This window comes from Parus major, chromosome 19, assembly GCF_001522545.3.
Source record: "Parus major isolate Abel chromosome 19, Parus_major1.1, whole genome shotgun sequence".
Taxonomy (NCBI): domain Eukaryota; kingdom Metazoa; phylum Chordata; class Aves; order Passeriformes; family Paridae; genus Parus; species Parus major.
Genome location: NC_031787.1, coordinates 2,219,449 through 2,232,703, shown reverse-complemented (window position 1 = coordinate 2,232,703; position 13,255 = coordinate 2,219,449). Strand labels below are relative to the sequence as shown.

The 13,255-nt window shown below is 58.9% G+C and overlaps 3 protein-coding genes and 1 non-coding gene across 11 annotated transcripts; 3 read left to right on the top strand and 1 right to left on the bottom strand.

The window, feature by feature from the left end:
* Window positions 1-431: 431 nt before the first annotated feature.
* On the top strand, window positions 432-3,096 carry VPS37D (VPS37D subunit of ESCRT-I). Of its 5 annotated transcripts, none has more exons than XM_015646234.1 (4): window positions 432-587; window positions 1,364-1,535; window positions 2,038-2,120; window positions 2,225-3,096. In XM_015646234.1, exons 1-4 carry the CDS (start codon window positions 465-467, stop codon window positions 2,726-2,728), a joined length of 882 nt encoding a protein of 293 aa, XP_015501720.1. In that variant the 5' UTR covers window positions 432-464; the 3' UTR covers window positions 2,729-3,096. The 5 variants fall into 5 exon arrangements, with proteins under 5 accessions (XP_015501720.1, XP_015501721.1, XP_015501723.1 ...); XM_015646235.2 differs by lacking the exon at window positions 432-587 and adding an exon at window positions 640-1,045; XM_015646237.2 differs by lacking the exon at window positions 432-587 and having other exon boundaries at window positions 1,068-1,535; window positions 2,225-2,359; window positions 2,456-3,096.
* A 2,364-nt stretch (window positions 3,097-5,460) lies between these two features.
* DNAJC30 (DnaJ heat shock protein family (Hsp40) member C30) lies at window positions 5,461-7,661 on the bottom strand. Its single transcript, XM_015646863.3, has one exon. It carries the CDS (start codon window positions 7,573-7,575, stop codon window positions 6,946-6,948), a length of 630 nt encoding a protein of 209 aa, XP_015502349.1. The 5' UTR covers window positions 7,576-7,661; the 3' UTR covers window positions 5,461-6,945.
* On the top strand, window positions 7,634-13,197 carry BUD23 (BUD23 rRNA methyltransferase and ribosome maturation factor). Of its 4 annotated transcripts, none has more exons than XM_015646860.3 (12): window positions 7,643-7,745; window positions 7,834-7,871; window positions 8,156-8,251; window positions 8,445-8,527; window positions 8,608-8,704; window positions 9,687-9,783; window positions 10,136-10,186; window positions 10,706-10,791; window positions 11,017-11,062; window positions 11,597-11,655; window positions 12,602-12,691; window positions 12,825-13,197. In XM_015646860.3, exons 1-12 carry the CDS (start codon window positions 7,698-7,700, stop codon window positions 12,877-12,879), a joined length of 846 nt encoding a protein of 281 aa, XP_015502346.1. In that variant the 5' UTR covers window positions 7,643-7,697; the 3' UTR covers window positions 12,880-13,197. The 4 variants fall into 4 exon arrangements, 3 of the variants coding, with proteins under 3 accessions (XP_015502346.1, XP_015502348.1, XP_015502347.1); XM_015646861.2 differs by having other exon boundaries at window positions 7,649-7,745; window positions 7,834-7,902; XR_004499835.1 differs by lacking the exon at window positions 12,825-13,197 and having other exon boundaries at window positions 7,634-7,745; window positions 11,017-11,152; window positions 12,602-12,656.
* Window positions 12,055-12,187, top strand: LOC117245319. The gene has a single exon (XR_004499918.1).
* Window positions 13,198-13,255: the final 58 nt, after the last annotated feature.

Below are 13,255 nucleotides of genomic sequence, written 5' to 3'. Positions count from 1 at the left end.
TGCAGGGTGCACAGGGTGGGATGCAGGATGCACAGGGTGGGATGCAGGATACACAGAGAGGGATGCAGGATACACAGAGAGGGATGCAGGATGCACAGGGCGGGATGCAGGATGCACAGAGCGGGATGCAGGATGCACAGAGCGGGATGCAGGATGCACAGGGCGGGATGCAGGATGCACAGAGCGGGATGCAGGTTGCTCACAGCCGAGAGCAGGGTGCTCCCAGAGGGCTGGGGTTTCGCGCAGCGGCTGCAGGGTGCGCGGAGCAAGAGCAGCGTCCGTGTCCCCGGCCAGGGGCGGCGCGGTGCGGGAAGGGAGCGCTCCGTGCTCCGCCGCGGCTCCTTTAAGACCGGCGGGGGCGGCGGGCGCGAGGCGGCGCGCGCGGCTCCCGGAGGCGGGGGCGGGGGTCCCGGTCCCGGTCCCGGTCCCGGTCCCGGTCCCGATCCCGATCCCGGAGCCGGCCCATGTCCCGGCCCGCGGCGCCGCCCGGCTCCCCGCGCCGCCTCGGGGCGCTGAGCACGGCGCAGCTCCGGGCGCTGCTGCAGGACGAGCCGCGGCTGCAGAGAGCCGCCCGCCTCAGCAGGAAGGTACGGCGGGGGTCGGGGGGCCGGGGTCCCGCATCCCGCATCCCGCACGGTCCAGCCGGGCGGCGCTCGCTCCTCTGCGGCTGTCCCGGTGCGCAAGGTGGAGCCGCCCGGCACTGCCCGGCCCCGGCTGCCCCCGCCTTGCCGCCCGTAATGCCGAGGGCTCCGGCGGAACCGCAGAATCCTCCGGTGGGGCGGGGGAGCCTCCGCTCGGGGGTCCTGATGGCGGCTGCGCGGGGCTCCGGGTGCTGCAAACCCCTGGCCACCAAACCCCGTCACTGCCCCCGCATCCCCGAGATGCGCTGCGGGCCCTTCGCCCTCCCTCCAGCCCGCTCTCGTTTTCCGCAGCCGGGATGAGCCCCGCGCCCTCCCGGCTCCGCTGCGGAAACGGGCGCAGGTTGCTGTGGAATCGCTCTCGGCTCCATTTCGGCATCTTCCCTAGGTGGCCCCGAGTGCAGACGGTGTGTGCGCAGCGAGGGGAGGGTGCGTGTCCCTTCCGTGACATCCATGTCCTCTGCCGAGCCCTTTCCCTGCAGAGGGGCTGGCCAGCTGAGCTTTGCCACGGTCAGGTTTAGCCACCCTGCGTAGCCTGGCTCCAGCCGCTGCATTCCGCCGGGATGCATCCATCCCCTTTCCAGGCAAAGCAGAGGGATGGAGACAGTGCAGAAAAAGAGGGTTCACCCCCGGATGGACACGGCCCCCCGCCCTGCAAGGTGCTGGATCTGGTTCTGCCAATTCTCTCATTGCTGACACACCCGGCCCCAATCCCATTCCCACAGTTCCAGAGCCTACAGCTGGAGCGGGAAATGTGTTTGGCTTCAAATTGCACCCAGGCCAGGGTGAATCTGTCCCTGCGCCCACGGCTGGAGGATGGGAAGGCTTCCCTGGCCATCAAGTACCAGGAGCTGCAGGAGATCCGAGAGGCGTGTTGGGACAAACAGCAGCGCCTGGGTGAGTGAGGTGTGCACAGCCTGGCACATCCAGAGCAACCCCTGCTAACATGAGGGCCCAGGTGGGCTCAGCATTCTCAGATCTACTCCAGGGAAATGGTTCAGCCATGATCAGGAGTGGTGGGAGGTGATGCTCCCTGTGACATAGCAAATCCTTAGCTGGAACTACTCAAGGAATCACAGAATGGTTTGGGTTGGAAGGCACCTTAAAGGTCATCTCATTCCACTCTCTGCTGTGGACAGACCTTCTCCTAGACCAGGTTGCTCCAAGCCCAGTCCAAGCTGGCCTGAGCAATTACAAGGATGAGGCATCCACAGCTTCTCTGGGCAGCGTGTGGCGGGGTGGGATGGAAGCCGTGGTGTGCAGGTGGCTCCAGGGATGTGTTTGGGGGTTTTTCTGTGCAAGGAGGGAGGGAGCTGATGCTTGGGGATGGGAAAGACAGCAACCCCAGCAGTGGGATATCCAGGGAAGGTTGGCAGCCCCCTCCCCTTCTGACACACAGAGGTTTACCTGGAGAAGTGGAGCCCACAGAGTGCCCTGGGCCAGCTCCAAGCCAAGCTTGATGCCTCCGAAGCAGAGTCAGAGGTGAGTTAGCTGAGCACCCCTGTGCTCTCCATGCCCTCCCATATACCAGGGCCTACAGAGGAGTCCAGGGGATGCTCCTTCTAATCCCACTGCCCATCCCACAGGCACAGATAAAGCAGTTCCTGACCCAGGACCTGCCCCTCGAGTCCTTTCTGGAGTCCTTCTGCCAGAGCCGCACACGCTCCCACGTCTGCCGGACGCAGCTGGAGAAACTGCAGGAGCTGCTGCAGAAGGACCAGGTGCAGAAGGACCAGGTGGGCAGGGACCCTGTGGGCCCTGCAGGGTGCCCAGGTGCCCCAGCTAGCATGACACCAGCCCGCCTTGCCCCATTGCAGAGTGGAGCAGCCCCCAAAGCCTTTGATCTCTCCTACGGCTTCGTGCCTGCCTTCCTCATCCCCTCGGAGGCTGTTGCGCCCTTTCCCGTGCCGGCTGCACCTCCCAAGCACCATCTCCCAGCCCTGGAACAGCAGCCAGCATCCCCCAGCTCTGAAATCCCCAGCCTGGGCTCTCCCCTGCGCCTCGTTGGACACATCCCCCTGCTCAGCCCCCAGCCTGGCCGCGGGCAGCAGCAGCCCCAACACCAGAAGCAGGAGCCTCCACACCGGTAGCAGGGCAAGGATGGGAGATGTCCCTGCTCCTGTGCCTCCACGGGAGCTGTGCAGGAACGCCGTGGGCAGGGAAGAACAGGGGTGGGGGGTGGTGTAGGCACAGCTCCAAAGGGCTGCAGGGTGTGTGGGGCAGGCACAGGGGCGGGTGCTCACTCGGTTGGGGCAGGTGCCATGGCTGGGTAGGGGTCCTGCATTTGGGGAGCTGCAGGGGGGAGGTCTCTGCATCCACAGCAAGGGGAACAGTGACAGGAAGTGGGGGTGGGTGGCTTGTAGGGATGTCAGTGGGCTTAGCTGGGAGGGATAGCAGGGAAAGGGCACAGGAGAGCTGGGTCTGCCACATGCTTCCTAAATAAAGCCTCTTTCCATGCTCTGCGTGTGTTCTTTCCATGCTGTGCCCTTTGGCTCTGGCTATGGACAGCAGGATGGGGCACCCCAGCTGTGGTGATCCTGGCAGGGGATGTCTGTGCACCCTGGTGCACCCTGTTCCCTGGGGATTGAGGGGTCTCTGTCTGCCCACTGCCACCGACAGCTCCTGGCCCTTCATGGGCCAGCTGGGACTGGGGGCAAGGTTCTGCACAGGGCAGGAAGGGACACTGGCTCACAGGCAGGAGCCAGACTGGGTGACCCCCTCCTCTCCTTGCCTGTCCCTGCCCTGCAGAATGAAGCCAAGAAGGGTAAAGGTGCTCCTGATGACCCCGAGGAGGAGAGGTTGCCACTGGGTGTGCACCTACATTCATTCCCGGGCCCAGCCCAGCCCCTCTGCCAGCTGGTGTGCAGCCAAACCTGGGCAGGGAGCTGGGGGTGCCCCCCATGCCTGGCTCTGTCAAAGCCAGGCTGGATAAGGAGCAGCCCCCAGCCCAGAAGAGGGGTACCCCCACTTCCCCTGAAATCCCCCAGGCAGTGGGGTGCACAAAGGGGTGCAAACCTGGACGAGGACCAGCCAGGAAGGGGGTGCCATGTGCCCCAGCTGGGGCCCCCGGAGCAGGCACCGGGGCTGGTGAGGGAGGTCTATTAACAATTAACTCTATTAACCAAGGAGCGGCCGCAGGGGATGCTGCTCAAGGGAGGAGGAGCTGCCCCCCCATCCTCGGGTGCTGCCAACCGTAGCAGCCCTTCCCTGGGAGGGCAGAGTCTGTCCACACAGAACTGGGGCTGTTCCAGGGGCTGTCCCCTCATCCCAATCCCTGCCAGACCAGCCCCTTTTGGAGGCTGATGGCCACCTCTTACTGCTGCTCCCCCAGCCTGCAGCTCCCTGTTCCTCATCTGCCCAGCCCAGCAGGCACAAAGATCTGCCAGCAGCCAGGTTTGACCCTTCCTTTCTAGAGGAGACCTTCATGAGGCACTGAGACCCCACACTCCCAGCTGAGGGGAGCAGCTGAGCACCCCAAACCTGCAGTTATGGGATGTCAGCCCATGAAAATTCAACACTGAGACCATCAGGCTTCATCCAGCTTGTTTAAGTTTCCCTGGAGCTTTAGATTTCCTAGTTTGTCACAGCATCAAATTACCAAATGACTGTTAACTACTCAGATCTTGGTGCATTCCTTTGATGTTTGTTGTCAGTGATTTAAGGGTGGGAAAGAGCAACACCAAAGAACCCAGAAAACCCCCTGGTTTTGAAGGTGCAGGGTAGAGCAGTCTGGGCTTGGATGGCTGAGGCTTCACCACCAAGTCACCCTCCTTTTGGTGACACACAGCTGGCAAAACCTGGTGCCAGGGCTAAGAGAGTGAAGGACAAGCATCCAGCAAGGATAGAATACATCACTCGCAGGGAAGGGAAATGTGGAGCCACAGAGCAAGGAAGTGAGGGGTAGGATTTGCAAAAGGCCACAGGGAATTACTGAGCTTTATCCTCTGCTGATCTTCCAGTCCTGTACAGCTCCCAGTTCTGCCACCTCACACTCCTGTCACCATCAGCCCCTGGCATCTACACAGGCTGTGCTCACTGGCTAAAGAAAAGCAGCACCAAACCCAGTTGCTCCTGGCACCTCTCCATCAGGGAAATAACTGGGGAACAACAGGAATACGATGACACTGTTGACACAAGGAGAAAAAGGGGCAGAACAGTGGTGTGCTGGGAGCTGGCAGTCTGGGCATTTGGAGCAGCTCCAGCCTCCTGAAATCCTTCCCAGAGCAGAGGAGCAGTCAGGCCTGACTAGGGTAAAGGTAACACTGGAGAGTTTTAGTGCACCCTCCTCTGTCCAGGCAGGTGAGTGCAGAGCACAGGGGATGGCACCAGTGCACAGCCACCCCTGGGTGTCAGGCAGCACAGAACAGGAGGAGGCTGCTCCTCCTGGCCATGGTGGTCCAGAGAGGCCACCCTGCTCTGCTGACTGCAGGTTGGATGCCCACCCATCCCAGCAAGGGAAACAGAACTCTCCTCCCTGCCCTCTTCTTCACTGGCTGAAGGATGTGAAACACCTGCCTGTCCCTCATCCGTTTTCCAGCAGGTGCAAGGAATATTTACCACCCAGCCCCACCAAAAGAAAGATGTGTCATTTTGTCAGCAGTTTATGGTTGGATGTCTTTAATCTTCAAGATACATCGTGGAGACCTGAAGAGACCTGAAGAAGAAGAACCTGTAGCAGGAACTGCCCAAAACACCTGTTTGGGTGCAGCTAGAGAACTGCTCCCTAGTGCCCACTGCTTCCCATGGACATCACTAGCTTTTCCAGCCCAGAAAGTAATGTTTCCTGCCAAATTCTGCCAAAAAAAAAACAAAACACCTCTGATCTTTTGAGTGATTTGGTTTATAGAATGAAGATGAGCATGAAAATGCATCAGCAAGTGCCAGAGCCACAAGTGCAGAGACTTTCCCTCTGCAGCCAGAGAGCTCCTGTGTGTCCCACGCTGATGTTTCAGTGCTCTAATCCCAGGGACAGACTGGCAGCACTGAAGGGAGGATCCTGCAAAGATCACTCTGCCCCCAGGCTGAGTTCACTCCAAGCATGCAGCAGCCTCTAGCGTGCAGCTGGAAGTGACACAAGGCTTTGGAGAGCAGGCAGAGAGCAATCCTGCACAACCAGCAGATGTGGTGGTCCCTGCTGTGCCACCACCTCAGGCTCCCAACAGAAATCCAGAGTGGAAAACACAGGGTATTCACTTTTAACATTCTTGTGCTGGGATGAAACACAAGCCAGGATCTGGGTTGTGAGGGAGCAAGGGTTGGGCTCCTGCTCACCCCTCTGACAGCAAACCCAGTCTTTGGCCACTGCCACAAGACTTCTCTCCCTCCAGGTAGCAGCAGCATGGCACGGGTGGACCTTCACCCAGGGAGAGAAAAAATGTTTCTGGGAAACACAATCTTTAGTTCTTAGAACACTTCAGTATTTAAATAAGCAAATACACTTGTGCAAATGATGCTGAGATACATGTAAAACACAGAGAACAGCTCTGTGCTCACAGGTGCAACATGGCCAAAAGCCTCAGGGGGAGGGGGCTTGTGTAAAGTTCCTGGCAGGCCCTAGACAGGACAGAGCACTTGAGACACCAAGGTGCTTTGGCTGCACCTCCAGGCAATGTCACACACTGAGCAGGGCACGAGCCACCACGGGCTCGAGTTTCACGTTTCAAGTCTGAATCTGAGATTTCTATACCTGCCGTTCTGAGGGGTTTGGACACCAAAAACTCCCCAGAGATGTGGTTCATCAGAGGTGTGACAGCACAGGGGTGGCAGGTCTGGGATCAGCAGAGGCACACCTGAGCAAGAGTGAGTGCAGCAGCCCTGAACACACACAGCACACACCAGCTCTGACAGCCTTTAATCTCTGCTGTGGCTCACAACAGGCTCCTGGGGCACACCGAGGTCACACAGCTGTGCCAAAGGTGGGGACACACCCCAGTCCAGAGTCCAGGAACTGTGTTTACTTGTCAGGCACTGTGTCTGCAGGTGGCACTGCTTGAGGGGGCACATGAAGAACTGGCAGAGCTCCTGCAGCACCTCTGCAAGGTCATGCAAGGGGCACAGCAGAGCCCAGCCTGGCCTGTGGACCAGGACACACAGAGGGTATCCAGAGGTCACATCCTGTGCCAGCCAGGGGCACCGAGTGTCTCAAGGTCACGCTGGCAGAGGGGCCGATGAATCCTGCTGCTCACATACCGTCCCTGAAGGTCACACTGGCAGAGTTAAATGTCACAGCCTGAACAGCAGATACAGGGTGTCAGCCACCCCCAGCCCCCTGGGGACACCGTGGAGCTGGCTGGGCGCCGCGGGGGCATCACTTGAGGCCGTAGAGGATGGCAACACTGAGGAAAAAGAGGAGCCCTATGGAGAGATCGGAGAGCGCCCTAAGCCGTCCGTGTGTCGCGGCCTCCTCCCGCCGGAGGCGCAGCTGCTCCCGCCGCGCCCGCAGCAGCTGCTCCCGCTGCAGCTGCTCCCCGTAGTGCGCGCGGTAGAAGGCGTCGAAGTCGAAGGGCGGCGGGGAGGGCCCCGAGCGGGCAGCGGGGGCGCGGGGCGGCGGCGGGGCGGCGGCGGCGGGAGGGCGGCCCGAGGGCCGGGGCGCGTCGCGCAGCTCCTGGGCGCTCAGGAGCCCGCGGTCGTACTTGCGGCGCAGCGCGGCGCTGCCCAGCACCCGGTAAGCCTCGCTGACGGCGGCGAAGCGCGCGGCCGCGGCGGCGCTGCCGGCGTTGCGGTCGGGGTGGTACCGGAACGACTGCTCGTAGTACGCCGTCTTGATCTGCGCCGCCGTCGCCGTGGACGGGACACCCAGCACCTCGTAGAGGTCGGAGCGCGGCCGCGGGGCTCCAGCACGGCCGGTCTGCGCGGCTCGGGACGGCGGCGGGGCGCAGCCGGGCCGCGGGGCCGCGGGGAGGAGCCGCCGCAGCCGGCCCAGCACCGCGGGCTCCATGGCGGCCTCAGCGCCCGCCCGCCGCCATGCTGCGCGGCCGGCGCGGAGCAGTGACGTAGCGGATACGTCGCCGGCGAAACGGTGACGCTAGTCGCCGGACAGTGACGTCACGCAGGCGCAGCATGGCGGGCAGCGGCCGCCGGCCCGAGCACCGCGGGCCGCCCGAGCTGGTGAGCGGGGCGGGGAGGGGAACTGGGCTCCTCCGGGGCGGCTCCTCCGGGGCTGCCCGGCCTCACCAACGCCGCCCTCTCGTTTCAGTTCTATGACGCGGCCGAGGCGCGGAAGTACACCCACAAGTACGGCGGGACCGGCGCTGCGGGGCCTGGCGTGAGGCGCGGTCCCGTCACGGGACGGACACCGGGGGGACCCGCCGGGGATGGGGCTCGGTCCTGGCTCCTGCCGGGAGTGCTGGGGCCCTGCTTGACGGCCTGGGGGGTCCGGCCCAGCGGTGGGGCGGGGTTGGAGGGTTCGGGATCGGATCCCGAGGAGAGGCGGAGGGGCGCTCGGGGCTCGCCGCGGGGTTCGGATCTGGCGGTGTGGGGCGATATCGCCCATCGCCCGCGCTCTGCCTGTGCCTCAGCTCGCGGGTGGTGGAGATCCAGTCGCAGATGTCGGAGCGTGCTGTGGAGCTGCTGGGGCTGCCCGAGGACCGTGCGTGCCTCCTCCTGGACGTGGGGTGAGCGGGGCTCTGCCCGGTGCCGTGGCACATGGAGCATCAGGGGTGCACAGGGCAAGGGGGCTCCCACAGCACTAATGTCTTCTGTGGGCTGAAAAAGAGGGACAGGCTGCTGTAAAGTTGGGTGTATGTGGCCAGCAGCAGCTTCAGACCAGCCCCATCACCCCAGCACTTTCCCCCTTCCTCCTTTCAGCTGCGGCTCAGGGCTGAGTGGGGATTACATCTCTGAGGAGGGTCACTACTGGATCGGCATGGACATCAGCCCCGCCATGCTGGGTGAGCACAGCCTCCCCTGGGAACCTCAGAGGCCCCAAAGGTGGGAGCTGATTGCCTGAGCTGTGCTCTGTTGTGTGCAGATGTGGCTGTGGAGCGGGAGGTGGAAGGAGACCTCCTCCTTGCAGATGTGGGTCACGGCATTCCCTTCAGGCCTGGCATGTTTGATGGCTGTATCAGGTGAGTCTGTGCATGGAGCTGAGCTCTCCTGCTGCACAGAACAGCACAGTACACATGATGCACATCTGGTAAATCACTTTGCTCTGTGCAACTCGGCTCCATCACTCCAGGGCAAGCCTCCAGGATTCTGGATGGTAGAAACAGCTCATGAAAGCTGTTTGCCAAGTGATGCTTGTCCTTTTGTGCTGGTGAGATAGGAATATTATTGAAGAAAATAAAAGTAAAACAGGATATTGTCAGGATGGCTGAGACCTGCACCAAGGAGGAAAACAAAGTATGTGGCATTGCTTAGCAAAGTCTGTCCCTGGATCAAGGATTTGATGATTGGTTTTGGGATGAAGGGGACAGAAGGATTTATCTGCTTAGAGAACAGTTGGGAAGAAGCTGGGAGCTGGTTTAGATTGCTCATTGGGAAAACCAAGCAGGGGACACAGCTGAGCTCTTGATGCTCTTCAGGAACTGTAATGATTGGACTGGGAGTAATGGGTTCAAGATGAAAGGGGGAAAATTTAGGTGGGATACACAGAAGAAATACTTCCCTGTGAGGGTGGTGAGGCCCTGGCAGATTGCCCAGAGCAGCTGTGGATGCACCAGGCCTGGAAGTGTCCAAGGCCAGGGCTTGGAGCAACCTGGGATAGTGGGAGGTGTTCCTGCCCATGGCAGGGGCTGGAACAAGCTGAGCTTCAAGGTCCTTTCCAACCCAAAGCATTCTGTCATTCTGTTTGAGCACTTGGACTAAAAAGGATGCTTGGTGATGCTTTTGTCCTTTAACTGATGCATTGTGTTAAGTTTTGGCACAGTGAGTCTCCAGAGGGGTTTGTGTAACTGTGAAACAGAAGGCAAAGCAGCACAGAGGAAATAAAATAATTTCCCTGAGGCCCAGCACATGCCTAATGCAGGAATTCAGCTCAAAGGGAGGTGGTGAGCTTTGTGAAGGAACCAATAACTCTGTGTCCTGTGGGGGTCTTATTTTCCTTCTCAGCATTTCTGCAGTGCAGTGGCTCTGTAATGCTGACAAGAAATCACACAGCCCCCCCAAACGCCTCTACAGATTCTTCTCCACTCTTTACACTGCCCTGGTAAGTTCCACCCTCTACCAGCCAGGTCTCTGCTGCTCTCATGTCTTTGCTGGTGCTTTTTAGCAAGATATTTCTTGGTTGGTTTAAGTAAGTGCTGCTGTGAAGTGGGACTGGCAGGAGCACCCAGTGCTTACCTTCTTGCCTGGTGCTGCTTCTCACCAAGGCTGGACTTGGTGGTCTTTTCCAAACTTAACAATTCCATGATTTTGTGCTACCTGGTGTGTTCCCCCTGTGCCTCACTGGCTGAGCAGCTCTCCTGGGAGCCTTGTCCTGGAGGTTTTGGGTGGGATGGGGTGACCCAGAGGGGTTACCTGCACTGAGACAGGTGTGTGAGCAGCTTTATTTCCTGCAGGCCCGAGGATCCCGAGCTGTGCTGCAGTTGTACCCTGAGAACTCGGAGCAGGTACAGCCCATCAATCACTTGGGAAGGACTACAGGCAGAGAAATCATTCACTGTTTGGGGTGTGAATGCATTATGTTCTTCCACATCAAGTCTGTGTCCCTGTCCTGCCTGCTACTCGTAAAGCTCTTCAAGAGACAAAAAAGTACCCTGTAAGGAGGATACCTTGTGCAATTTCTGTTGTTCCATGCATTGTCTTGGGCTGTCTTAAAATTAAAGTGTCAGGGCATGATGTAAATGTGGGTTTGAAGACACTTTAACTTGGGTCTGGAAAATCCAGCCCAGCATCCCTCTCCTGGAATCCACTCTGCCAGCTCACCCAGGCTAGACTGAGGAGCAGGGACAGGCAGGGAATTGTTGTCTCTGTGGTACTGCAGAACCAGGAGACAGGTGCAGAGCTTAGCAGGAGGAGGAGGAGCAGTCTGTCCTGGGAATGCCCAACCAGGTGTGGTCCTTGGGCTTTCCTGGGGAATGACTGCTAATTAACCTTGCTAATTAACCTTGCACCTGCTGCTTTTCCAGCTGGAGCTCATCACAGCCCAAGCCATGAGAGCTGGATTTACTGGGGGAATGGTGGTTGATTACCCCAACAGCGCCAAAGCCAAGAAGTGAGTCCTGGGTCCCTGTGTGTGTTTGGGGTGAAGCCTGGGTTTAGCAGTGATTCTTCTTTTTCTTTCTCCCATGTTTTTTGTCTTTCCCCCTGAGCTGTTCTCTCTTCCATTATACAGTCCTGGTAAAACTTAGATCTGACTCTGTTATAAACCATCTCAGTCTTGCCTGGAGACTGAGACTCGCTGCATCCCACGTTCATGCTCCTTTTCTTGTTCTTTCAGGTTCTTCCTCTGTCTCTTTGTTGGGACCTCTGGCACATTACCAAAGGTGAGGGTGTCCATGAGGCAGCAGAGCTGCTGTTCTGGTGCAGGATGATGTGGGAGAGCTGTGTGCAGTGTGGGAGCACTGCGAGTGCAGGTGTGACTTCATTGATACATTCTCTGCCAGTCAGCAAGCCCTGCTCTCTTATAATCATAGGCTGGTTTGGGTTGGAAGGGAGCTTAAAGCTCATCTTGTTCCACCCCCCTGCTATAGGTGGAGACACCAGGTTGCTCCAAGCCTTGTCCAACCTGGGCTTGAACACTTACAGGGATGGTGCATCCACATCTCTGGGTAACCTGTGTCAGGGCCTCACCACCCCCACAGGGGAGAATTTCTTCCAATATCCAATCTAACCCTTCCCTCTTTAAAGCCATTCTTCTGACATCTGCTTTTTTTTTTTTGCCATGATTTTTGGAAGACCATTTTGTTCCTGCTCTGGTCCTTCCCCTTGCAGATCCCTGCATTCCCCTTTGTTTTGATGGGCTGACTAAAGCTGTGCTTGGTCCAGAGGAGAACACAACTTCCAATTTTGCTTTCCAGGGCCTTGGTACCGAGTGTGCCAATGAAGAGCTGCACCAGGCAAAGTTCACCAATGAGAGGTATCGTGTGGGGGTGAGGCTGCAGGTTCTCTCCAACAAGCACTGGGGGGCTTTGAGGGCTGAGTTTTACTGGGGACCACACTGCTGCTGTGTGAGAAGCAATGGGAGGGGAAGGACAGGACTCACAGCAGCCCAGGAGAGAGCTGCTTTACCTTCCCAAGAGCCTGGACACTGGGAACAAAACTAGTGAGTTCCCAGGGTTCTTCCATGGGGCTGTAGGTGCTTACCCTAGAGCTTTCTGTCCAGCACTGGGCTTTCCAGCTGAGGCCAGTGGTGTTGGAGAGGGAATGTTTACAGGGCTTGTGGAGGTAGGCTGCTGTGCCTGAGTCCTGACATCTTCCTCCTGCCCAAGTCTTTGCTCAGCTCTGATTTGCTGTGGCCTGGGGATTTCTGCTGCTGGTCTCTTCCCACAGCAGTGGTGCAGGGAGGAGCCCCTCTTGCAGCCAGTGGGAGAGACAAAACAAAAAGCAGAGGAAAGTCGTCGTGGCTGCCAGGAGCTTGTGGCTGACATGTTTTCCTGCCTCTTACATTGCTGTTCTCTGCTCACTTAGTCTAAGGAGCATCTGGTCTTGGAGGGCAGTAGCAGAGCTGGGAACTTTTTAGGAAGCCTGTCTGCCTTGTTTGGAGTAGAGCAGACAAGGGGAAGGTGGTGGTTGTGCCTGAGCCTGTAATCCCCTGAGATCCCAGAGTGCAGCAAGCTGCTGGTGTGGCATAGGGATGTTCACAGGTCAGGATCCCTCAGCTCCGAGCCAGGGCTGGAATCAGCCTCCCTCTCCAGTGTGTCTGGAGTTTGGACACCTCCTCCAATGCAAGCCTCTTGCCCAGGGGCAGTGGGAGGGAAACTCACTGCTTTTGTGATCCAGTTCAGGGTGAAAATCCTCTAGGACAGAGAATTGTGCCCCCCACCCCTCAGCTCCTCTCCAGCTGCTGTCCACTTTCCCCACAGGACACGATTCAGGAATGTCAAGGGAAAGTCTGTGAAGAAAAGCCGGGACTGGATCCTGGAGAAGAAGGAGCGTAGACGGCGCCAGGGCAAGTGAGTTCAGCTGAGTCCTGCCTCAGAGGCTGGACTGGCCTGCTGTCACCTGTCTAAACTGCCACAGACCTGCTCCCTTGGCCTGCCCAAGTGACCTGCAGGTGGTGCTGAGCTGTTCCTGCTTTTCCCACAGGGAGGTGCGAGCAGACACGAAATACACGGGTCGGAAGCGCCGTCCTCACTTCTGAATGGCTCTGGGCACTGCTGGCATGGACAGTGACATGTGGGTGCCTCCAGAAAGCCTCCTGTGGATGGCACAGGTGGCACCCCATGCCTGGGACTTGCTGGGACTGGTCGTTGTGGCCCTTGAAAGTACAAACTGGCTCAGGTGCTGCCAAACAGCGCAGCTTCCAGCCCTGTTTCCCTGGAGAAGGTGCAGACACTGCTCTGGCCACTTGGGTGTCTGCAGTGCCATCACTTACCCTTCCCGAGTGCAGTGAGCCAGCTGAGCTCCAGGTGAGCCAGGCCATGATATCCAGTTCCTCACTAAAGAGTCAAAGTTGGAAGTGTTTGCTGGTCTCCTGCGTCCTGCCCTCGGTGCTGGGACTACTGAGGTGGGAGTAT